The 23,977-nt window shown below is 41.2% G+C and overlaps 3 protein-coding genes across 7 annotated transcripts in view; 2 read left to right on the top strand and 1 right to left on the bottom strand.

Moving 5' to 3' along the window:
- The window catches only part of SLC7A6 (solute carrier family 7 member 6), a 30,108-nt gene extending 25,808 nt beyond the window's left edge, over window positions 1-4,300 (top strand). For all 3 annotated transcript variants that reach the window (XM_063410957.1, XM_063410958.1, XM_063410956.1), the window contains exons 8-10: window positions 451-600; window positions 1,306-1,489; window positions 2,622-4,300. In XM_063410957.1, coding sequence (XP_063267027.1) covers window positions 451-600; window positions 1,306-1,489; window positions 2,622-2,716 — 429 coding nt within the window. In that variant the 3' untranslated portion in view covers window positions 2,717-4,300. The remainder of the gene's footprint in view (window positions 1-450; window positions 601-1,305; window positions 1,490-2,621) is intronic.
- Window positions 4,301-4,716: 416 nt separating this feature from the next.
- On the bottom strand, window positions 4,717-8,361 carry SLC7A6OS (solute carrier family 7 member 6 opposite strand). Its single transcript, XM_063410959.1, has 5 exons — window positions 8,166-8,361; window positions 7,010-7,372; window positions 6,481-6,678; window positions 5,486-5,609; window positions 4,717-5,023 (listed from the first exon to the last, which is right to left on the bottom strand). The coding sequence occupies exons 1-5, from the start codon at window positions 8,307-8,309 to the stop codon at window positions 4,902-4,904; spliced, it is 951 nt and encodes a 316-aa protein (XP_063267029.1). The 5' UTR covers window positions 8,310-8,361; the 3' UTR covers window positions 4,717-4,901.
- A 462-nt stretch (window positions 8,362-8,823) lies between these two features.
- Window positions 8,824-22,746, top strand: PRMT7 (protein arginine methyltransferase 7). Of its 3 annotated transcripts, none has more exons than XM_063410867.1 (18): window positions 8,824-8,930; window positions 9,441-9,615; window positions 10,383-10,419; window positions 10,722-10,871; window positions 11,410-11,518; window positions 11,945-12,057; window positions 13,229-13,470; window positions 13,606-13,783; window positions 14,869-14,996; window positions 15,792-15,951; window positions 16,364-16,447; window positions 17,459-17,506; window positions 18,292-18,381; window positions 18,995-19,156; window positions 20,060-20,134; window positions 20,548-20,708; window positions 21,862-21,958; window positions 22,524-22,746. In XM_063410867.1, the coding sequence occupies exons 2-18, from the start codon at window positions 9,521-9,523 to the stop codon at window positions 22,677-22,679; spliced, it is 2,085 nt and encodes a 694-aa protein (XP_063266937.1). In that variant the 5' UTR covers window positions 8,824-8,930; window positions 9,441-9,520; the 3' UTR covers window positions 22,680-22,746. The 3 variants fall into 3 exon arrangements, with proteins under 3 accessions (XP_063266937.1, XP_063266939.1, XP_063266938.1); XM_063410869.1 differs by lacking the exon at window positions 8,824-8,930 and adding an exon at window positions 8,948-9,077; XM_063410868.1 differs by lacking the exon at window positions 8,824-8,930 and adding an exon at window positions 9,052-9,188.
- The last annotated feature ends 1,231 nt before the right edge of the window (window positions 22,747-23,977 follow it).

Genomic DNA, 23,977 nt, shown 5'->3' with positions numbered 1-23,977 from the left:
TGTGTTCTGCATACCATGGAGTACAATGGATTGCATTTTCAGCCAACTGAAACTGCAACTAATAATTTACATTATTGTATATAAAAGATTTCTGCTGCTCAAGACTAAATAATTCCTAGAACCCAAAGTGCTTCTCTCAGATCCTTGTTGCGTCTAAATGCAGCTCTGAGAAACCCAGTCCCCTTAAGCAGAATGTAATTTATTAGGATCCAGTCGATGAATTAAGACAACTTTTTCAGAATTATGAATTATTTCAAGGAAAACTTTAAAAAATTCACAGGAGACAAAATACACTGTTGTCAAGGTGATTGCTGACAGGGTGATTTTTTGAGGCATAAAATAATGCCAAACACCAAAGATTATAAGGTGTTACTTGAAGGCAAAAACCAGGATAAACAGTAAGTTTCAAACTTTTGGGTTTAGATTTTTACTCTTGTTTTTTTCTGATAGTGTTTTATGACCCTGATTTACCTGGCTGTGGAAGATGTCTTCCAGCTAATTAATTACTTCAGCTTCAGTTACTGGTTTTTTGTTGGCCTGTCTATTGCTGGGCAGTTATATCTACGTTGGAAAGAACCAGATCGACCAAGACCTCTTAAGGTAATAATTATTACACAATTGTTTAAAATCCCTGCTGTCCATATAATATAAAATTATTGTCTAAAATCTGGACCATACATGTTAAGTCTAAAGGTTACAGATTGATCAGGACATAAAGCATGGTTTCCCTTTGGTGTTGTACCATGAAAGTTAGCTTGTCTGCTAGGTAACAACAAGAGAGTGTTGTGTCAGTATAGTCAATAATTATATACTAGTTCAGTAAGTAATCCTGTCTGGCCACTGGAGAATGCCTCAGTAGCCTAACATAGTAGTTAGTCTTTTATCTAGCAGCAGAAATCTCTGATTGGGAATGCTCAAGTTAAGTAACTCTGTTTGTGGACTACATTTAGCTCTGATGGTATCTGATCATCTAATAACCTTCTCATACTTTGAGTCTCTACTCAAAAAACTCAGTAATTCTTGTTTCCCAAGTTTTACTGGTTTTGTCTAAAAAGCCGCCTGCTATTATGCACTTTCTGTCAGCACAGCAGAGTTACTATGCTTGATTACTTTTGCATTTTTTAGCAACAGCTCTGTTAAGAATAATTCTGCCATTTGCTTAGGTCCTAAGTAGCCAGATATATGAGAGGAAGAGCAGAGAATTTCACAAAGTGGGTTTCAGAGAGAAAAGTCTGTATCATAATGTTTGTAACTATAGACAATGAATATTTCATTAACATTGTGTTCTGTTTTTTCTGTCTGCAGCTGAGTCTGGCTTTCCCAATAATATTTTGTTTATGCACAATATTTCTGGTGGTAGTTCCACTCTATAGTGACTTTGTAAATTCAGTGATTGGAATTGCCATTGCTTTATCTGGAATTCCATTCTATTTCTTGGGAGTCTATTTACCTGCATCAAGGAGACCTCAATTTATTAACAAGTTTATAGGTAAGTTTCTTTGTTAGCTGGAGATGTTGTTAGGAAAGAGGAAGAGTAAACAGGAAAGGAAAGGGTTGTGGTGGGCTGACCCCAGCTGAGCACCCAGGGAGCCGCTGGCTCAGCAGCACCCCCAGCAGCACGAGGGGCAGAACGGGAAGAGCAAAGGTGGGAAGATCTGCTGGTCAAGTCAAATAAAGTTTAGTAAGTGAAGAGGGGAAAAACACCTGCCAATGCAAGAGGAATCAGCCCCACATCTCACAGGCAGTCCAGTGTGCAGCCAGCCTCCAAGCAACAGCCGTGTGGGAAGACACTCCCACAGGCAAACACTTCTTGCTCACCCCGTTTCTGTTGCTGAGCGTGCCATCAGATAGCACGAAATAGCCCTTTGCAGTTTGGGTGGGCTCTTCTGGCCATCTTCCTGCCAAACTTCCTGCCCTCCCATCCTGCTGGCTGCAGGAAGAGCAGAGTAGGAGGAAAGAGAAGCAGCCTTGATCCTGTCAAACACTGTTGACCAGTAGCCAAAACATCAGGAAAGTCTTTAACAAAGATTGATGACTGTAAAACGTGTGAACACTCTTGGTAGCACAAACTGTCCAACTTTACCAAATCAGTTACTTGAAGATAGAAGATAGATACATAGATTTTATGTCAGTAAGGAATGGAATTTTGCCTTCTGCTGAATTTTTGTCCATGGATGTTCTTTTGTTACTATGTGAGACAGCTATGATGAGGGATGTGGTAAGGAAGATTTATGGCATAACCTTACCCTGAAAGCAGGATGTGGTGCTGCAGTAGTAGAATGTATGTAAATACTCAGTAATCTTGTAGCTTTTCCTGTGTGCCATTAGTTTTACTGGTTTTATTTCAATTTTATGCTCTTAATTATAGAGAAAAAAGGTTTTACTTGTTACTTGGCAGGGTGCCTAAGAAGCAAAACACCCTAGGATATCAACAGAACAGTTTAAGATATTATCTGTTAAAAAAACTGAGTATGACACAGTTATTTCACTAACTTTTACTGTTTGTTTCCCTAAAGAGAAGTGAGACAGCATTCCTGACAGTTTTCATTAGTCAGATGTGTTTTGTAATTAGAGTTGAGATAGGTGGCTGTTGTTCTAATCTGTCTCCAATTTCTGTGCAGGTGCAGTCACACGAAACATGCAGCTGCTCTGTTACTGTGTTTTAACAGAGATGGACCCAAATGAGGAAAAGAAGTTAGAAATCAAATCCAACTGAAGTTTAAAGTCATTACAAGAAGCAGGAGGGAGGATAAAGCAATCACACAAATGAAAGGGAAGAGCTGCAACTGGAACACACAGAAAAATTGTTTTCGGTGGTCTTTCAGAAATGCTGAAAATGTTTACCTGCAGATGGATTCTAACGTGGATTATGTCCTTATGTCATCCTCCAAAACTGTGGCATGTTTTCAGGGCAGGTTTTCATGGAAAAAAATTATTACCTCCTCATTACCCACTCACACAAGCGTGTGTCAACACTGTTTCTTCTTCAGAATCGGTATGAAAATGATAAGAGCGAATGGATCAAATCAGATTTCTGCAGAACTGAACCAGGTGGTGAAGTAATGCATTATTTAGATTAAAACCCACTTTGACGCCAAAGACGAAGTCGTTTCCAGCTTAATTCTGATGGATGTTTGCATGAAATGATTTGCTGTACTAGCTCAGTTCTTATCCCAGAAGAAAACTGGGATTGTTGTTGGTCACAACAAGCTACTTCATTCATTTTACTGCCCCTAATGATAAATTAAGTTCTGCTCCATTATTTATAGACTGAACCAACCTTTTTCCTTTAAAGATTTTATCTTGTATGCTACATGGAAATGTATCTGACTATGCCAAGTATTTAATCAGCAAAGCATTTGGGCACTAAAGATTTGATTAATGTTTGCTGATTTTTTTCTTGTTAATGTGTTAGTGCTTTTTCAATTTCTTTTAGGTTTTATGAAACTTCCAAAATTAAAATGTTCCATTTGAAGCCTGTAAGAATTTATCTGTGAACTGTTTCAGTGAAGACACAGTAGCAGAGTTACCTCAGCAGTCAGAAAATTCCCTTAATAAATTTCAGTGTTGTTCACTAGAAAGCGACCATCTAAAACCCTCCAGAAAACACTTTACTTTTTTTTCCTTCTGTAGCAGATACTAGATCTTGACAGCTAAGTAGGAGGGAGAAAAACTAGAAATAAAAACAGAAGTAGAAGGTACGACTGCAGCACAGACATGCAAATTTGTAGTCTGTGTAATTCCAAAGCTGTACGCCAAAAATCAGGGCAGTTTTAATATTGAATTTTGGTGCAGCAGAAGGCAACAAGAAGTCAGCCTGTTTGTCTGGCAAAGTGAGATGTACTTCAAAAACACAGTTGAGATTTTTACTTTAGTTCAGAATGTCTGTCTCAGTTGACCTGAGTTTGGCCATATGGATGATTTGGTGCATTTAAGTTGAACAAAACCTTGTAATTATAAGATTGTGGAGGAAGCAATACACACTTCAATGGGTGCACCACAGGTGCATCAGTGACTTGAATAATAGTGGGAATATTTGGATTTTTGCATGCCATGTTAACCTTTCTCTGAAGCAAACAGAAATGCCTTGCCTCCACTACCTTGCCATTACCAGTAAAAACTGATGGGCCTAAGTACTGCTGCAGCCTCCAGTTTATGAATGACATTAACTAGCTAAGAGGTAATCCTAGTAGCTACTTTTTATAGACTCAATAGGAGAGTCCTGAAATACCTTGTGTCCAAACAAGTACAATGGAATTGTTTTAAAGATGAATAAATTGAAGTTAAAATGGTGACCTGGGTTCAGCTGTACCAACTTGTGTGATCTTTCAATGAGTAAAAAAACTTGGTCAAAAAATTTATTTACAATTTAAATGCACATTGTTCTACTTCAACAGTAAAACTACTGGGGAGAGAAATGGATAGGTCAAGGCATTTCATATGCTCAAACACTTGTGAAGAAAGTCACTTGACACTTAGGAACAAATGAAGTATAAAGCAGTAGGACAGGGTGTGTTTTAAGAGGATTTCCACTTGCCATCAGGGCAGACACTTGGATCTTCTTGTGCAACCTGACACATTAGTCAGGACCAGGAGGGCTGCTGCCAACAGCACCTCCATATCTGTACATTTGCTACAGGTACAAACTCCTGGGCGTGCAGCTTTGGGAAAACAAAAATAAATAAAAGGTCCCTTCAAAACTTCAACACATACAAGGAGCAGAAAATCCTATTTTATAGCAGAGAGCATCTTGTGCTTGGAAAAAAATTTGTTGTCAAGTGGCCATAGTCACACCCATCTGTTTAATATCCACGAGCTGACACTGGCTGCTCAGACAGTGCATTCTCCTGCAGCAGCAGATGTTCACCTTCAGTATGCATTTCATCTCCAAATCCAGGCTGTTAGTCAGAACCCAAATCTTCAATCTCATCGTATCCGAATTCCTGCAAAACCTCCTGTCGATATTTGTCCCATGTTCTTCTCCTGTAACATTGGTCCTCGTCACTGAAGCTCTCTTCAGAGTCTGCAGAGAAAGCATCAACACTTCCAGATTGTCCCTTCTTTCTACTTAAAAAAATAGGCTAATCAGATTGGTTTAAGCTTAGTGAGAAACTAAAGAAGTCTGAACAACTTCTGTATGAGCTGAGGTTTGAACTGTGCTTGAAGTACTCTGGGGTAGGGACTTCAGAAGGCAGAGGCAGTGTTTCACAAGCATGTGGACATAAGTCATGGATTCCTTCTCTAAGCAAGTAAACCTCTGCAACTGCAGCAGCCTCAATTTGACTTACCAATTTTGTCTTTTCAAAAACACTAATTTCTCTTCTAGTTCCAAGAAAGATAATCCTCCTCTATGCAGATTTCACCATTGTAAGAGCAGAATGCTACCCCAGCAGTGCTCAGTTAAATTGCTTTTTTAGGGATAGCACATAAAAAAGAGGGGATGCATGCACAGCAGGAAAGCAGGCAGCATTTATGACAGGTGTACCTTTTTCTCTATCTTCCTCAGGTAGGAATTCATCTTCTTCAGGATAATCATTACGCCAGTTATTTTCATCATTTTCATCATCTTCATCATCATATGCTTCCTCTGGACCAGGATCATCATTTACCTGCATGTCAACACAAAACATAAGGCTGAGTGTTGGTATTTATAGTGAATATTAAGTGGGTTTTCATCTACCTGTGCAATCCTGTACAGATCAGAAAGAGCCAGGAAATACTTATTGATGGCAGGCAGAAAGAAATCTGCAGTCACACAGGGCACACTGCAGAAGAATTTGAGTTGTCCTTGCAGTCACCCTAACACTTCAAATCTGCTTTAGGTGAAAAATCAGTGAAGTCACACATGTACATGTTCCATTCTCCAGCATTTCAATGTTCATGTCCAACTTAATCCTACTCACTTCAGTAGTAGTGCAATAGATCAAGGAAGAGAGAAAGTTGTTTCAGGCTTCCCACATACAAGTCTGCTGATCACAGGAACTATACAACACAAAACTAAACCTTACATTAAACTTACTAACTCCATAGTCACTGAAGAACAATTTATTATGACCAAATCTTATATAAAAAATGAAGTTAAGTCCTCAAGTACTGAGAAAGTTGTGTGTGTCCCTCCTTGCTCTTCTTTTCATTGTCATATTTACAGTGACATTTTAATGGCTGCCTCCTAATCACAAGCAAGACATAAATTACTCAAGTTTACATTTGTGTGCCAAATTTTAATTGGCAGTTTGAAACCAGACAGATTCTTCTCATTACATGAGCACCATCCCTTCCATTTTGTCATATGATGTCCGTGCATCATTCCTGCAGGAATATGGGACTGGCAGTTACAAAAGGCCTAACAGAAGTCACTGAGCATACATGTAGTGTCTATCTCAAAGGACCTTTCTTGGCATGGCAGCTTTTAGTAGCAGGACTTTAACGTCTTTTATTTGTGATCTTTCTAGTTGAGAAGCATTTTTTTCACACCCTTACCCATTCATATTCTTCTCTATAGGGCTGCACAGAAAGGATATTTTCAATCCAATCGGGGGCTGATGTTTCCTTATAGTAGATGTCATAAACATATTCATCTTCTTTGTCACCGTGTTCTTTTTTACCGTCTTCAGAAACATTTAAACGCTCACGGATCATCTCTACTGCATTGCAGAGAATTGCATCTGGATCAGTCTTCTGCTGAGAAAAAATTTAAAAATGCTTATTTCCACTAAAGTCATGCAAAGTCTTATTTACAGCCAACACTTTTCAGATGAAAAAAACCACATCAGACCAGGGCAAAGAAAAAATCGGGTGGTACAAACCCTTCCTTAAGCAGCAGCTCTGCACACTGTTTCAACATCAGGGCACTTAGGCTCCTGATGAAACACTCTAACTTGCAATCTGGTTAAAGCTCCTATTAAATAGTGGAATACTTACAGTGCAAGCAAACTCCCACAGCAGTCTGCCCACATGTACCACTCAACAGCGATACCAAAGTACTTCACGCACTAGGTTCAGAGCTGACCTGCGGGTTTGCAGTGGTTACACCGGAGTCTCCCACCGCCTCCTCTTCTTGTACGATATCAAAGAGCTGGAATTTCCCGCAGCAGTCGGAACTCGTATCGCCAGCACTGCTCTCCTCTGGTGAAGCATCCTGCCGTGCCTCAGCCCCAGGGCTGTCCCCGCGGGGCAGTGCCGGTGCGGCAGCGGCAGCGCAGCGGGGCCGGTGGCTGGAAATCACCCGGTACCGGCTCTCCTTCCGCGCCGCCTGCTTGGCCGAACGCAGCCCCTGAAGGACTCGCTGGGCGCTTCCCGAAGAGGGGCGCAGGCTCTGAGCTGCCTTGTCTCGTGTGATGGCATCTTTAACATACTTCTGAACTGGTACGTTCTGGGAAAAAGCAACAAAGAGGAGGAATATAATGATAACATCAGCATAGCAAGTCATGCTCCTTCCTTGGAGAAGGGATGGAGAACTGCACTACCAATAATCCTAACAACTTCCAAGTCACTTCTACTATTACTTTAAGCAACAATCATAATATTCCCTTGTTATGAGGGGAGGAAAGCACACGATATAGAACAGAAGTCCCAAAACTGTTTCAATTCGATTTTTAAACAACTTTGTGGTACAGAACAGCTCTCCAGACAAAACACATGCCTTTAGAGGACTGCAACGGGCCTAAATTTAAGGCATAATATCCTCTACTGTGTCCTAAGAAGACCATTTCCCAAGACAACCAATCTTACTCAATATAAAAGGCTGGATGGCAGATGGGAGTTGTTATCCTTGTAGGGCTGAGCTTCAGCATCTCACACAGCAGAAATTCAAACTTCACTTATAGACACTTATTCACTTATGAACTACTGTTCTGTAGTTTCCAAGTGAAGAACAGTCTCTAAGCGTGGAAAAGCGAGTGCTGAGCAGTTTGTCACGGGGATCACTGTGTGCTGTGGCCCTTGGCTCTGCTCCTGCCCTGCCCGCGGCTGTCACAGCGCAGAGGAGCCGCCGTGCCCTCGGTTCCCGGGACGGCGCTGCCCGGGGCCGGCCCACCCTCCAGAGCACCGCACGCACAGGGGAGCGTGCGAGACCCGCGAGGGGCAGCCGGGGAGAGCCGCTGCTTTCCAAACCCCTCCGGCAGCACCGGCCGGCCCACTCCGCCCCGCCCGGCCTGCCCCGGCACCTTGGAGGACACGGTGGCCACCAGCTTGAAGAGGTTTGTCTCCACGGGCTCGGCCCGGCGCCGCTTGCAGGCGAGGAGCAGCGCCTCGGCCGGCTCGGGGCCGCCGCGCTTCCGCCGCACGCGCAGCACGGCCGCGCCCGCCATGGCGCCCGCGCGAGCGCCGGGAGGGGCGGGGCGCCCGCGCAGCTCCGCCCCCGCGCGAGGCGCGCCGGGCCCGCGGCTCGGCAGCGGAGCGGGGCGTGTCCTCTGTGCTGGGGGCGTGCCCGCCGTGCTGGGGGCGTGTCCTCTGTGCTGGGGGCGTGTCCTCTGTGCTGGGGGCGTGTCCTCTGTGCTGGGGGCGTGTCCTCTGTGCTGGGGGCGTGTCCTCTGTGCTGGGGGCGTGTCCTCTGTGCTGAGGGCGTGTCCTCTGTGCTGGGGGCGTGTCCTCTGTGCTGAGGGCGTGTCCTCTGTGCTGGGGGCGTGTCCTCTGTGCTGGGGGCGTGTCCTCTGTGCTGGGGGCGTGTCCTCTGTGCTGGGGGCGTGTCCTCTGTGCTGAGGGCGTGTCCTCTGTGCTGAGGGCGTGTCCTCTGTGCTGGGGGCGTGTCCTCTGTGCTGGGGGCGTGTCCTCTGTGCTGAGGGCGTGTCCTCTGTGCTGGGGGCGTGTCCTCTGTGCTGAGGGCGTGTCCTCTGTGCTGGGGGCGTGCCCGCCGTACTGGGGGCGTGCCCGCCGTGCTCCGGAAAGGGACGCGCCGTGCTCGGGGAAGGCACACGCGGTGTCCGGGGAAGGTACACACGGCTTGCGGAGCTGCCGGCCTGGGGCTCTGAGGAGGGACGAGCCCGCGGCTTGTCGGGCCCGCTGCGCAGGTTCCGGGCAGGGGATGGCACAGAACGTTCTGGCCGTGCCCATCGCAGCTCACTCCTGAGGCGGGGAAGGTCCGGGCCTGTGGGGAAGGTCCGGGCCTGTTTGCAGGTCCCGCCTCGGGCAGGCTGTGGGGGCTCGGGGCCGCCGCCGGCCCGACCTGCTCACTCACGGGATGTTCTTCCGTGAGGATTTATTGCTGTCTTGGTTTCTTTTCTGTGCTCAGTTCTCAGGGGTTACACCTAGATGATCTTCAGGGTCCCTTTTCAGTCTAGGACTAGGTGACAGCTTAAAATGTCCTTATGAAAAAAGCATAAGGTGGTCACCAGTACTTCTGGCCAAGGCAGGTGTAGTGGGGGAAAGGTACAAGAGCTAAAGTGATACTTGCTGTGTTTACTAACAATTTTATGGTTGGTTTGTTCTTTTTTTTTTCGTAGCTGATATTTGTTGCATTATACTGAAGTGAAAGCAAAGCTGCACACTGTATATAAATTATACAATAACAATTGGACTGATCATGAAGACTTTTTGTGGAAGAGCCAATCCAACCACTGGTTCAATGGAGTGGGTAGAGGAGGGTGAGGACTATGACTACCACCAGGAGATTGCGAGGTATGCGTGGAAAAGCAGCTGCTTGTTCCATTAAAGGACACTGGAAAATGAGCAAATCCGACTTTTTTTTTTTTTATGGGATTTTAGGGGTCTGTCTTTGTAGAAGTTCCAAGGGCATGAGGTGAACAGACTGTAGAATAGTCTAAATGTCAGTAAATGTGCCCAGTGGTGTACAGGGCAGAGCTGTCAATGTAGAATTTTGTAAACCATTCTCCAAGTAGTTTCCTTCAAAAATTTTTAAAATGTTTTCTGAGGGGCCAATCCTGACAATGACTGAGTTGGAACAAAATGCACTGACTACATTTCTTTTAAATGCCAGTGCAACATATGACTGCCAGTTGTCTGTTCCTGTTCTGGTTTTTTAAGAGCTTAGTGTAACAGCCGAGAAGGTGAGAAGATATATTTTGGGGTATTTTTGAGTAGAGCAACCCATGAAGAAATGGGAACCAAAAGAATTTTAAGTCTTGGTAAAAAATAGGTCATTAGTAGTCTGTCTTTCATGGCTCTGTATGATTTTACATCTGTCTCAAGTGCTGCTTCACAACTGTTTGTCCACAGGTCTATACCTTGGGTCCATTGCTGTGGAGAGGATTTGTGCCAGTGGTTCATGAGTTGATTCATATGCCCATAGCCAGATCACTGAAATTACATTATTCCTTAGATTTGGGAAATACTTTAGGTTCTCAAAGAGTGTGTCAGTTTATGGGCCACAGGGACCAGTTGCTTTGCAGAATAGAGTATTTTAACTGGAATATCTTTTATTGCAGGTCGCGCTATGCAGATATGCTTCATGATAAGGACAGAGTAAGTATAGAAACAAAACACTTTTGAATGGTGGGAGAAGAGCCATTTCTCTTGAATAGCTGTCACTGTGTGATTATATGGGTTTCTCTGAAATATTGAATGATCATATTTTTGTACTCTCTGAGGTGCCAGACCTGCTCTTAGATCAACAGATCTAAGCCTTCTTACTTCTGACTTTAGTGTCATAAAGAGGGTCTGTAGGCCTTTTTCTGATTATAAACTCACAATCGAAGAATGCAAGATTTCTGAACAAAAAACATAAATGGATAAAAAGTTGTTGATTTTTTTGTTCTTTTCCACAGAATGTGAAATACTATCAAGGTATCCGTGCTGCAGTGAGCAGAGTAAAAGAGAGAGGTGAGAAAGCAATTGTGCTGGACATAGGGACTGGCACAGGACTCCTGTCCATGATGGCAGCTTCAGCTGGGGCAGATTTCTGCTATGCCATTGAGGTGAGCATTTGTTAGGGTTGCACATATTCAACAGGGTCTTATTTTCAGGCTATGTACTATCTCTGTTACTTTTGTTCTGAATGAAACAGAAATTTTCTTCACAATTACACTGTTCATACAGGCAGGTTTTTGGCAGACTTCAGTGACTGTTTCAGTGCTGGTTGTTTTGGTTTCATTGATGTAGTGTCTTGATCACATGTAAGTCTTTAGGGGCTTCTGTTGATGTATGTATATATATCTTTATTTTTACAAAGAAATGAGTTTGTTTAATGTAAATGCTACAATATTACTGGGTATTCTTGTGTTTCAAAAGTTAAATCGGAGTAGCTTTTGGATCAGCTGATTAACAATGGACCTCTGAATTTTTCAAGTGAGGCTCGTGGCCTTGTTTCATGGTAGTGAATTTCAAACATAGGAAAAGATAGAGAAGATGTTAATTTTTTTCAGCACTAAATATATTGCATTTTGTGTTGATGCTCTTCCATGTTTGTAAGCCAGCTTGAGGGGTACCATTTTGTTATACTCTTGCTGTTCACAGGTGTTCAAGCCCATGGCTAATGCTGCTGTGAAGATAGTGGAGAAAAATGGTTTTTCAGACAAGATCAAAGTAATCAACAAGCATTCCACTGAAGTCACAGTTGGCCCAGGTGAGAAAAATAGGCTAGGCTTAAAAAAACTGGCAAGCACCTGAAAACCACAAAGGACTATGTTTTAATCTTATTTCTTATGTATTTTTTTTAATTAAAACAAGTGCTTTGAGAATACTGAGGGAGCTGGGGTGGGGGGTTCAACTTGTAGAAGAGGAGGCTCAGGGGAGACCTTATCTCTACAACTGCCTGTAGGGAGGTTGTGGCCAGGTGAGGGTTGGCCTCTTCTCCCAGGTGACAAGTGACAGGATGACAGGAAATGGCCTCAGGTTGTGCCAGGGAAGGTTCAGATTGGAGATTAGGAAATTCCAGTCTTCAGCAGACTCTCTAACAGGAATGAGTTTTTTAATTGCTTGTGTATTGAGGATAGCATCTTCTTGAAAGACTTACATAAAAATTTAACATTACAATATTTGTGTCTTTTAGATGGAGATATGCAGTGTCGGGCAAACATCCTGGTAACAGAATTGTTTGATACAGAGCTGATTGGAGAAGGAGCTTTACCAACCTATGAGCATGCACACAAATATCTTGTACAGGTAAGAAAATAGGAAGTGTGTCACATCTATCAGTAGAGAAATTCTTCTGCCTTTTTTTGAAGTAGGATGGAGATCATACAGAACTTAGGCTTCTGTATCCCTTGGTAAATACACCATCAGCTCTGCTAGTTTCTTATTCACTCAATAATTTACTAGATTCATTCCTGGAATAAAGCTATTTAGGTTCATATTGTAAATCACAGGCTCTGAAATTACACCTAATTTCTTTATGCTAAACCAGCACATGTTGAAAGCAATAACTTGCTGGTTAACAAATGTCTTTCAGAAAGGCATCCAGTTCTGATTTGAAGTTCTCCTTAATAACAACTTTGTTCCAAGATGTTTTAAAAAATTTTCCTAAATTTGATGAGCTTCACCTCCCAGGCATTGGTTCATTTTTTGGTTGTTTCTTTTTTCCTATTGTGCTCCTTCTACTCTATATATGCATTTTGCATTGAAAATATTTTAAATACTGTATTTAAATAATATCCTTTTTTGGACTTAACAATGGATAAAATTTTAGGCCTTTCTCTTTTACATTTTCTAATGTTTTCCCTTCATTAAAATCTGGATGGCACAACTTTATTTAGGTTTCTAAGTTTTCACTCACCAGTTTAAAAGACACCATATAAAGACAATAGCACTACATAATTTTGTATTACTTTGCATATAGAACTCTAAATTGAAATTAGTCTTTTTTTCTGTAAAAGCATTGTTTTTGGACTTCATGGTTGACTCTGAGTTCATCGTGGGGTTTTAGGACAACTTGTATGTTTTCCGCTCTTTAAACATGGATACAAAATTGTCTTTGAATAAATATTTGAGCCATTATTTTTCTTATTTTCTCATTGCAGTCAGCAATTCTCTCTTTTATTGTTGATAGCTTAGTAGTTTTCTGCCTTGAGAAGCTCAGGCTAGATCTGTTATTTCAGAACAAGAATGGAAATGCAAGTTTCAGTGAGGCTAGTAAACTGATAATGTTGCATTTTTGTTTCAGAGAAACAAATTGCTCTGATGTTACAAAAATCTCTAAATTAACTTGTATTTTAGATTTCAAAGCTCCCAGTCCAGCTTCTCTTTAAATGGGTTTGCATTTCAATTAATTTAATTCTCATTCATGTTAATAAGTCAGACTTGTTGAATGTGGTTACCCTTTGTTTTGAACACTCAGGAAGGATGTGAGGCAGTGCCTCACAGGGCAACAGTGTATGCTCAGTTAGTGGAATCCAGAAGAATGTGGTCCTGGAAGAAACTGTTTCCTGTTCATGTTGAGGCAGAGGATGGTGAAAAAGTTCTTGTTCCACCTTCAGAAATGGAGAACTGTCCAGGTGTTCCTTCTGTTTGTGATATCCAGCTGAACCAGATGCCTTCAAGTGACTTCAGTACCCTCAGTGATGTGGTGACAATGTTCAGGTAAGGTAAAGTTATCCTGTTATGCCTTTCATATAAGCTCTGCATTCAACTTAAACTGGTGAGAATTTTCTGAAGAATTCTTTTGACAATTATCTTTCTGTTATTTCTTTCTGCAATTTTCATGCTTCCCTGCAGTGTGGATTTCAGTAAGCCAGTCCAGAGTGCTTCTGCCCACTACAGAGTGCAGCTGGAGCCTGTGCAATCTGGCAAGGCACAGGTTGTGCTTTCCTGGTGGGACATTGACATGGACCCCTCTGGGACAATAAACTGCACCATGGCTCCCTACTGGGTAAAACCCACCTCTGCTTTGCAGGTAAAACCCTCAGCCTGCACATCCCCTTGTCAGATGAGTGAGCAACTCTTGGCAGTACTGGGAGGTTCAAGCAGCTCTGCCTGAAATTGCCTAGGAACTTTGCTAATATTTAATGCATTGGAAGATGCTAAATAAAGGAATTGTAGAAATTTTAGCTGTGGTATGGGCCCATTTTAGATTTTCTTTAGTGTTAAACGTTGAGAGTTATCTTTTATGTAAAGCTTGAAGACTGAAGCTGTCTTCCAGATATTGTTATTTCTTTTATATTGAAGAAGTAAAGATTTCCATGTCCTTTTCCTTAATTAGTCTCCATCCCTGGTTAAAATATTAGTCTGTGGTTTGCTTCCATGTAGTTCTTCTATTAAATTTCTGAATAAGTGTTATATCTATGATATTATATTTATACTCTCATAAGAAAAAAGAGGCTGGTGTAGGCAAGTGCTGGATTGATATAAATAGTTACAGAAATACTCTCACTGTTAAGTCAGATTCCTGTGTTTTTGTGTGGATATATTTACCAGCAGGATGAACATAGTCAAAAGGAAGTTACAAAATGATTGTCTACACTTAGTATGTTTGAGAATAAAATTTGAAATTATCAGATTGGAGGTGTTCAGTCAGCCTAGAAGGACTGATCAGTGTAGGATATTTGCAGTGCAAAACCCAGCTTTTTGAAACACAAAATAGAATAGTTGTGCTGTGATCAGAGTGGCACTAAGTGACATAATTCTAGGTGCATGAGGCTGTCAGCAGTTTGATACAGGTTTCTGACAAAAGTGAACTGTGGAGATGAAACAGCATTAATAAATGCAAAGCAATTTTGGGGTGTTTTTCATTTGGTTGAGTTAGAAGCTTGCCCAGTGAGCAACCCAATGGTCTTGGGCTTATTCTGTTGCAAGAAATCAATATTATTCAATATGTGATATTGGTCTTTATTCAGCCTTGCTAATTTGAACAAGATTCTTCAAATTAATCATGCATTTTCAAAGTTGTGCCCATTCTTCCTAATGGATTTCCTGCTATTCATTCACTTTCCATTTGCTGTTTATGAGTGAGTTCCTAAGGTTCTGTTCAACCCTTTTCAGTGGAGAGATCACTGGATGCAGTGTGTTTATTTTCTTCCACGGGAGGAGCCAGTTCTGCGGGGTGAGAAGCTGTACCTGACCGCCTGTCGTGACGAGTACTCTGTGTGGTACAGCCTGCAGAAAGCCAGGTAACAGTCTGGGGGGGAAAAAGGCTGCTGACTACTCCAAGCTGGAGTATTTGCTGCTCTTAGAGCACTACCTTTTGTAGAAGAGCATGACAGGAACCTAAAGAGTAGAAAAGCATGAAAGGCTGCTTCATGGGCAGTGCACAGGTGGAAAATTCACATTATGAGTAAATACTCAGTTGGACTGCAGGCTTCTGCCTCGTACCTGGTTACATTCTCTGACAAAGAAGCATAAAACACTCATGGCTGATTCCTGGAAGTCCTAAAATACAGCACAGCTGAAGTGGCATACAGATAAAGAAGTGAAAGAATTGCCATTCTGTTTCCATTTTCTTCTTTCCTTGTCAGTGCTGTCTTTTTGAGATTACTGCCTTTTGCTCAGATTAAGAAGAGCATAATCATGTTGGTTGTAATGACAATAGCAGCAAACATTTTTAAAGCCAGTACTAGCTTTAAAATGTCTGATTTTGCTGTGCCTTTTTTACCTAGGAATCCAAAATCCAAACCAGTAACTGTTTGCTGAAAGGGCATAGCCTAAAGTACCTAACCAACACAGTTAGTGCAAAAGTAGGGGATGGTTCTTGGTTTTGTCTTTTAAAGAAGGTGAAAATTCCTTTTGATCTCTCTTCATCTGGAAATGCAGGTACAGAAGTATCTGTGGAGGACCAGTAACTTTGAAAAAGTGACAGCAGAGTTAGTATTCATTCCTGTGCATATCAGCCTAAATGCATAACTGTGCCTGTCAGCAAAAACGTGTTACTGATGCTGTAGTTGATACTACACTGAATTTTTTTACAGAGAAGGGGAGAATAAAGCAGATGAGGAGGAGCCTAAAGCAGGTGTTTGTGTGGAGAGTCCTGTGTGTAGGTGTCGTGCTCATCTGCTGTGGAACAGGCCCCGCCTTGGGGAGCTGAATGATCAGAGCCGAACACGCCAATACATCAAGGCCTTGAGGAAAGTGAGTGTTTGCTGCCTGCAGGTTTTATTGGCTTCTCTGATGGATGCACATACTGGCTTATCTGCAGTGATTATTTAAGGAATTTGTTTGTCCCCTGCAGAGGACATAGGTCATAAAGTGTATTTTTCTTCCATCAGCAAATGGAAGTTATAGTTTTGTCTTGAAAACTTCAGTATTAAATTTTTAAATGGTAAGCAGCCATTTTTGCATAGAATTTGTAGCACCTCTCTGTGTTTATTAGACATAGTATTGGAAGTTGAATAAAGACATCCATTTTTGAGCAAACTTTTTCAGACCTAAGCGAAGGGAATTACATGAGAATTTTTTAATCATTATTTGATATAAAAGTGTATAAAGTGTGGAAAATTTTCCCTCTGGAATAAGAATAACAATGACTATTTGTTTTCTCTAGGTTCTGAAAACAGATAGTGTTTGCCTTTGTATCGGTGATGGCAGTCTGCTGCCTGTGCTGGCTCACTATCTTGGAGCAAAGCAGGTACAGTACTTTGTCCTATTTTTCTGATCTTTGCATTTTAGCTTGGTATTTTTCTCTCATGTGGTTCATGTCCAGCTCATTATTTAACTATTTGCAGTGCCTCTTCAGGCACAAGTGAGGAATAGGCTCACACTGTGTTGAAGGGGAGGTTGAATTCATCTCTGGTCAAGCTGAAGTCTAGAAAGATAATAAATACCAGATTTGACATTTCCCAGTGTGTAGTTTTGAGGGAAAATGCTGTTCCTCATTCCCCACTGCTTCCTGTTTGCCATGTTGTATCTTGTTTTTTTTAAAACACTCTTTCTATGGACCTAAACATCTGGCAGGGTATTATTCTTTCGTGTTTGCAGTTCCATAATTACATTTATTACCTAGTCTTGAGTGAAAGATTTGTAGGAGCCAAGTAGGAAGCAGTAAGAGTACTGGGTCCGTGTAATTGAGAGCTGAGAGCTGCCTGGCTGTCTCATACATAAATGCCTTACTTGACAGGGGACTCTTTAAAATCTGTTAGAGTTGAACTGAATATCTGAGAATGTGCAATGTATTATAATCTTGAGGAGTGTAGCATATTGCCTAAAAATTCATCAATTTTGGATTTTTTTTTCTTACTGCAAAAGGCTTCTGAGCACTTTCCAACTGATACAGTCAGGTCATGTTAAGCAGTTATTTACAATTTGGCACACTGGTAATATGCTTGCATTTGTTCATGAGTAAATATGTGCTTAGAGCAAATGTTAATATGCTGTGTGCAACTTAAAAATGGAAAATAAATATTTGCATTCTGTTGAATTGGGGTTTTTTCCCTGTATAGCTGTGAAAACAGAATTATTTAGCCTGTAGTTTTGGGGGGTGATTTGTTAAACAAGTTCATTGTAGTGGGCTCTGGAATAGATGCATGGTTCTTATGAACTGTGCTCACTAGGGCATCAAAATGTTCCTTCACTTTTCAGTTACATATTCTTTTCATTAAAAGCTATAAAGTTAGTTTGACTAACTGTGTATTTTCTTTAGGTGTTTACATTAGAAAACTCTGGTGTGTCCTGTTCTGTCATGGAGAAAGTGAGTATTCCAGTTTCTGTTAAAGCTGGATCTCTCTCTTGGCTTGTCTGCTTGAGCTGCTGCTCTGCTGCTGCCATTGCCTGGTGATAAAAATCCAGGCTTTTTGTTTCTGAGGATTAGTGAGAGCATCCAAAGTTTGCACCAGTCTTACCTGGCAAGCAGCACCCAGCACTTCTGTCCAGCTGAGACGGGGGGAACGGCTGCTCTGCTGTTTGCTCTGCCCTGGGGAGGGCTCTGCCAGGGAGTGGAGGCTGCTCAGCAGAGGCAGCTGGTGCCTGGGGAGGGACTGCAAGCAGCTCCCTGCACTCACCATTGGCCTGTGGCTCCTTCAGATGACACTGTGTGTTTGAAAGAGCCTGTGGCTCAAAAGGGCACAACCAGGAATGGTGGGCAAATGAGGACTCAAACCTGGTCTCAAAGAAAAACTAAATATGTAGTGTATTCCTAGCTGAAGAGATTGTTATCTTTCTTGATTATCCTTCTCATATGCTTCAAAGTACAAATGAATGAAGGTGAGGCAACTTTTGTGTTATCTGCCTTTTTATGTAGATAATTTAAAGAACACTGAGGACACAAGCTTTAGTTCCCTAGGTGTGACACGTTGGCTCTAGGTGCATGCAGCCTTCAAGAACAGATTTGTATCATGCTCATGAGTTATGGCAGGCAGTTTTATTAAAATTTCTTTTGTCTACTGGATTTTGTTTCTAATTTATTTTCAATAAAATTATTAATTTGATCTCAACTGTTGCTTTTATAAAGACAGCGTGTTACTTTTTGATTTTTAGTTTTTTAAAGCAAATCATCTTGAAGATAAAATTAAAATAATAGAAGCACGTCCTGAGTTGCTGAAGCCTTCTCATTTGGAAGATAAAAAGGTATGTTACAGTTGTCCATTATACTGAATTTCAGGGGGTGGTAAGCAGCAGAAGGTAAAAATGAATTGTAACCACAATGAATTCTATTATATCCCAATTCATATAAAATGTAATGAGTAAATGGTTCACACTATGTGCCACTAAAACTAAAGGAGACAAAGACTGTGGGAGGGTTGTTGGCTTTGTTTTTGAAGGGTCTGGCTTTCCCTGCTGCATAATTGCCCCGGTAGTTAAGGCAGTTTAACTGGTTCTACGAGGCTGTAGCTCTGTCACTCAAGAAGATTGCAATCTGTTTGGAAGTAATAACATAGTCCAAAACTTCAGAATTCTGTAACTCATTACAAAGCCTTCCAAACTCAAACTGCAGTATTTTCTCACAAACTTTGTTGTGGGAGAATTCAGTATAAAAATGTAACGAAACCCACAGAACAATGTCCAGTATGTTGTACGTGCAGTGTACAGTCTTTAAATCCCTAGGGAGCAGTAGAAGTTTTTATCCAAATGGTTTCACTTAATGTATTGCACTGGTAGCTACTGGAAAACCCAAACCGCCTGTGTTGTGAGTTGTTGTTTTTTATTACAATGCTTTTTATCTCTTCCCTTCTTTGCCAAGGTTTCTGTCCTTGTGGGAGAGCCGTTTTTCACAACAAGTTTGTTGCCGTGGCATAACCTGTATTTCTGGTATGCCAGGACAGCTGTGAGCACTCACCTTGCCAGCAATGTCACAGTCCTACCTCAGTCTGCTTCTTTGCATATGATGATTGTGGAGTTCCAGGTGAGCTTGGTCAGATATTTACACAAATCCACTTGAAATGGAGTACTCTGCAACTTTATTGCATCTTAATACTGTCCAGTATGTTCTGTACTTACCACCTGAGGGAAGAATATTTGGTATCTTGAAGGGTGAATTTTGCTGTTTCAGCCGTCTCTTGTCAGCAAATCAGCTCAAGTAATTTTATCATTTAATATTAAATGATTTCAAGGGTCTATTCAAAGACTCTTGAAAGTCACTCTAGTTCATGCTGTAGTCAGGCAGAAATTGTAACAGTATTTGTTTAAATGTACAGCAGTCGTGCTGCCAGCACTTGTAAAGCAGGAACATTTGAGATCAAGTGTGCCAATGAACAAGTAATAAAATGTATATATCCACAGCTAATGAGTGTTTGTGTTCTAGTAGGAGACCATTAATGAGGTCTAAGGAAAGGCAGATGTTGAACTGAGCCAGTCTGTCCAGTGGGCTGATAACATCAATGAGAGGCGTGGTATGAAGTGGCTAAAATGATCTCCCTCCACTCTGTGGGGCTGAAGGGAAGTGTGGATCTCTGGTAGGCTGGGAGATGTTTGACACTGCTGGGAGCACTTACCTGTGCTGGACAGTGAAAGTGGAGGGGCTGCAAGGGTTAGATCTTGGCAAATCCATACCTGCTCTAAAGTAAACTACACACAGGAATTGTAAGAAATATTCTTCAGAGGAGTTGAAAACAGTAATAAAAGAATTAACCAACTTAAAAAAACCTTTTCCTAGAATTATCTTCTGATTCTTGCAGTAGTCGTAATGGTTTAGCAGTGTATACATAGTAGCTGGCTTGCTATTGGATGTCTAAGCTACAGCTAAAATGATTTCAAGATTTCCTGTTTCCTTTAATAAAGCCAAACACAATCCTGTTGTTTTTTGTAGGACTTATGGAGAATCCGGAGTCCATGTGGCATCTGTGAAGGTTTTGATGTCCGGACTATGGATGATATGATTAAAGTAAGAAAAATAGTTTCAGGACAAGTCTTAGCAAAACAAAAATTCAGTTTGGCTTAATAAAGCATTTAGTGACCGTTGAAACACTTGTGTATTAGGCAGAGCACTGTTGTTTGAGATTCATTTGTGTAAGTTTCTAGAGCTCTGATCTAGATTAATTGTGGATAAGTACAGGCATTGCAGAGTGGAATTCATCTTGAGGAAGAAGAAAATTTCAGTGCATTGTATTTTGAAATGCCCATTTCTGTTTCAGGGCTGAGGGCCCCAGTCACAGCATTTGGTTTCGTGTGTGTAGGACATTTTCTCCCTTGTGCCTAAGAAGTGCAGTCGTGCCCTCTTGCAGCTTTATTGCTTAAATACTCTGCATTTGCATTTCTGGGTTGTTCTCAGTTAATTTTATTCCTTCCTTTCTTCAGGATTCTCTGAACTTTAGGGAGTCCAAGGAAGCGGAACCTCACCCACTGTGGGAATATCCCTGCAAGTCACTCTCGGACCCACAGGAGGTTTTGACATTTGACTTCACCAGGACTGTTCCACAGCAGTGTCTGAGCACAGAGGGCTCTGTGCAGCTCTTACGGTTGGTTTTCTCACTGCATTAAATGTTCTTTACCTCCTGTGCAAGCTCTTTAGAGGAGTTGAGTTACAGCTCCTCTAAGTGTGTTACACTTAACTGGTGCAAATGTACTTGGCAGTTTTTAATTATGTGACCTAAGATTGTGGAAGTTGCTCTGACACAGGCTTCCTGTGGATATTCACATTAGGCTGTAACTATAATACAATAATGTTAGATATTATTAGATTAGATAATATGCCTCTGTTTAAAAAAATAACATTTCACTAGTTCTCACCATGATCTAAAATTTAAATAAATTAATTTATAGTTTAGAGAAAATAAAACATTACCTGGATGTTTTTAATGTTTCTGTTTGTTGCCTACTGCTGAGGTTTTGCACAAAAAGCTTCTACTTAGCTTGTCAAATTATTATGATAATAATTAATAAATTATTATGTTTAATAGCTTTAAAATTATTGTGTTAATAGCTTCTAATGTATATGCTGTTATTCCTTCTAACTATAGTCCTGGCAGTCTTTGTATTTTGCTGCATCTTCTGAGATACTTTCCACTATAGCTGTGGATTGTACTTAATTCTATTTAAACTTGAAATACTGTTAAGAATTAAAAAACGAGAAGGCTTTATTTTTTAACTCTCTAGATCTTACATAACTCAAACACTCTGTATTTCTCATTAAACAAAATTCCAGCTTTCATAGGCTGCAGAGCCATCTGTGTGGGGTCTCTGTGCCTTTGCAGCAGTTGTGTTTGCAGGCAGCACAGTGGCATGGCCTCTGCTTCTTGTGGAGCAGGCACTTGAGGTGACAGAGTGTGTGGTAAACATTTCCTCTAAATTCAGAGTCAGTAGAAGCTGGGGTCTCTAAAGGAAGTTCTCAGCTATGCTGTGTCATTCATGCCGTGTTATTCAGTGCTGGTTAAGTGGCTGTGCTGCTGAGCAGATGTAGTTATGACATGTTCTCTTCCTTGCCTTTTCTTAGATTTCATATCTGCAAATACTTTAAGGTTTCTGCCTCAGTTACTAACTCAGTCAGCTGTTCAGTTTTCTTTCAAGGAAAGAAGTTGTTTATGCTTTATAGCTCTCACTTAAACACTAGTGCAATGTTTAAGCTGTGAGGATTGTGTACAGTAACAGGTTTTATCCTGCATCTCTCCCCAGGAAGGGAAAGAGCCACGGAGCAGTTCTGTGGATGGAATATCATCTTGCTGCTGATATCTCTGTTAGTACAGGACTGATGCAGCTGTCAAATGAAAAGGTATATATCTTCAATCTCATTTATTATGTCAGAGTCTGTAGGACTGCAGTGGGTCTCTGCTGGCTATGCTTGGGTTTTGCAGTGCCCCTTCTAACACTGTTTGAATACTGTGTCATCAGAATTACTAAAAGTATCTGTTCATGTTCTTGTGGGGAGCAGGGGCTGTACCTTAAAATGGGAGAGTCTGATTTGCATCCAAATGCTCTCTAGTTTGGAATCAAATTCAGAATTTAAATGGGATACTAGGTCCAAGCAGAGTTTTTTTCATACAAATAACCTCATCTCAGTTTAACAAAAGCAAAAATTTGGAGGAGAAGGAGTAAGTATTTTTAGTATTCTATCTCAATGTTCTTTGACCAAGCCCATTTTTAGCTCAGTGACTTCAGTGTGTGGTGTAGCAGGTGATATTTCAAGTTATGTGTTCCACAGTGAGTGGATGGCAGTGGAAATGCGAACTGTTGATCATTGTGTGCTCAGCTGGGAACAGGAACTCACACTGCATTGTTACTGTATATCAATAATACTGTCCATTTTGACTGCTTTTACTTTTAACTCTCTCCTGTAGGGAAACTGTGAATGGAATCCCCACTGCAAGCAAGCTGTTTATTTCTTCAGCTCTGTTATTGAATCAGAAATTCTGTCAGACCCTACTGCTGTCACATATGCTATAAATTTTGACACAAAGACAGGAGAGATTGCCATGGATTATAAGCTATTATAATAAGACTTTCCTCTTGCTCACATTCCTAAATTATAATAAACATACAGTATTTTTATTTTGTACAGCAGAGGGTTTCTTTCATTTTATTCAGAGAACAAACTGTTCTTTGACACACTTCTAACCTTTTTGGGTTTGTTTTCAAAATACCATTAGTGAGGTAGAGAGGAACCATTTCCTAGGGACAGGTATTCTTGTCAGGGTTTATAAAAAGATATACACATGCTTTTCATCATCTCTTTCAGGATTTTACACAGTGTTGAGGAGGTACAAAACAATTGACTTGACAATAGCAGCTGTTTATTGCATGGCATATCATTGGATGAAGACACCAGGCCTTACACTGACATTAGAGAGAAGTGAGTTGAACACATTTATTTCTAGGCTGTGCTCTTGCCACCATAGAATGGGAAATAATCTCCAGACTGCACAAAAAGAAATCCCAAGTCAATCTGCATAGGTGTATTAGCACACTTAATAGAGAGAAGGGAACAGTTTAGCTGCTCTCAGTCTCATCAAGTTGTGGCTGCTTCTAAGCTGAAATGGCCAGTGCATTAGAGCATGGTGCACTGATGTTCTGCTTCAGCTGATGTTCTGAGATGCTGCATTTCTGAAGAATCCATTGCCAAAAAATGACCAAAATCTGGAAAGCTGTGACTGGAAATTAGAAAATGTACATATTCAAGTTATTGGAAATGACAAACTGATGGTAGTCTGACCAGAAGCAAAAGGAAAAGAGTCTTAGGCCAAAAGCAAATCTTTATGAGATATGTAATATTCAATATATGATTAAAAATGTGGCCTTAAACTCATTCCATTGGAGGTGTAAATAATACCTGCCAGTTTGGCTAATAGGTTGTAAGGTGGTCTGCAGTAGCAGATGTCCACTGCTGAGGGTTTCTGAGTTGCTCTCCAGGTTACATTGGCTGCAGTGGCATTGTGTAAAGTGAGTTCTGCTTTAGATGAACAATCAATTGGTGTATCTGTTTTGTATGTGTGACCTATTAAGGTTTTGATAGAAAATCAATGTCCTGCCAGTCCCAAATGATGTCAGCCATCCACAGGGATAACAGTTACCAAAGCTACTCCTGTTTCCTCTGAGCAGCAGCTTTAGCAAAGGGAAGGGATTATCATAACGAAGCCACGAGGCAGCAGGAGCCTCCCCTACTCTGCTCTCCTGGTCACCATGATCCATCATTCTTGTGAGTAAAGATTCTTCCTTTTTTTTTTTCCTAATGGTGTGATCATATTTATAGACCCACAAGCCAGCTGAAACATTCCTAAATTTTTAGATCCATTTT

This window comes from Prinia subflava, chromosome 13 (genome assembly GCF_021018805.1).
Source record: "Prinia subflava isolate CZ2003 ecotype Zambia chromosome 13, Cam_Psub_1.2, whole genome shotgun sequence".
In the NCBI taxonomy this organism is placed as follows: domain Eukaryota; kingdom Metazoa; phylum Chordata; class Aves; order Passeriformes; family Cisticolidae; genus Prinia; species Prinia subflava.
Note: the sequence above shows the minus strand (reverse complement) of the source record. Positions and strands in the feature narration are given on the sequence as shown.

Coding starts and splice junctions, on each gene's coding strand:
- SLC7A6OS (XM_063410959.1), bottom strand. CDS start 8,309: ATGGCGGGCGCGGCCGTGCTGCGCGTGCGGCGGAAGCGCGGCGGCCCC. Junction 7,373..8,165: donor TGGCCACCGTGTCCTCCAAG/GTGCCGGGGCAG, acceptor GCTTTTTCCCAG/AACGTACCAGTTCAGAAGTA. Junction 5,024..5,485: donor TGAGGAAGATAGAGAAAAAG/GTACACCTGTCA, acceptor CTTTCTCTGCAG/ACTCTGAAGAGAGCTTCAGT.
- PRMT7 (XM_063410867.1), top strand. CDS start 9,521: ATGAAGACTTTTTGTGGAAGAGCCAATCCAACCACTGGTTCAATGGAG. Junction 10,420..10,721: donor TGCTTCATGATAAGGACAGA/GTAAGTATAGAA, acceptor TCTTTTCCACAG/AATGTGAAATACTATCAAGG. Junction 11,519..11,944: donor TGAAGTCACAGTTGGCCCAG/GTGAGAAAAATA, acceptor TGTGTCTTTTAG/ATGGAGATATGCAGTGTCGG.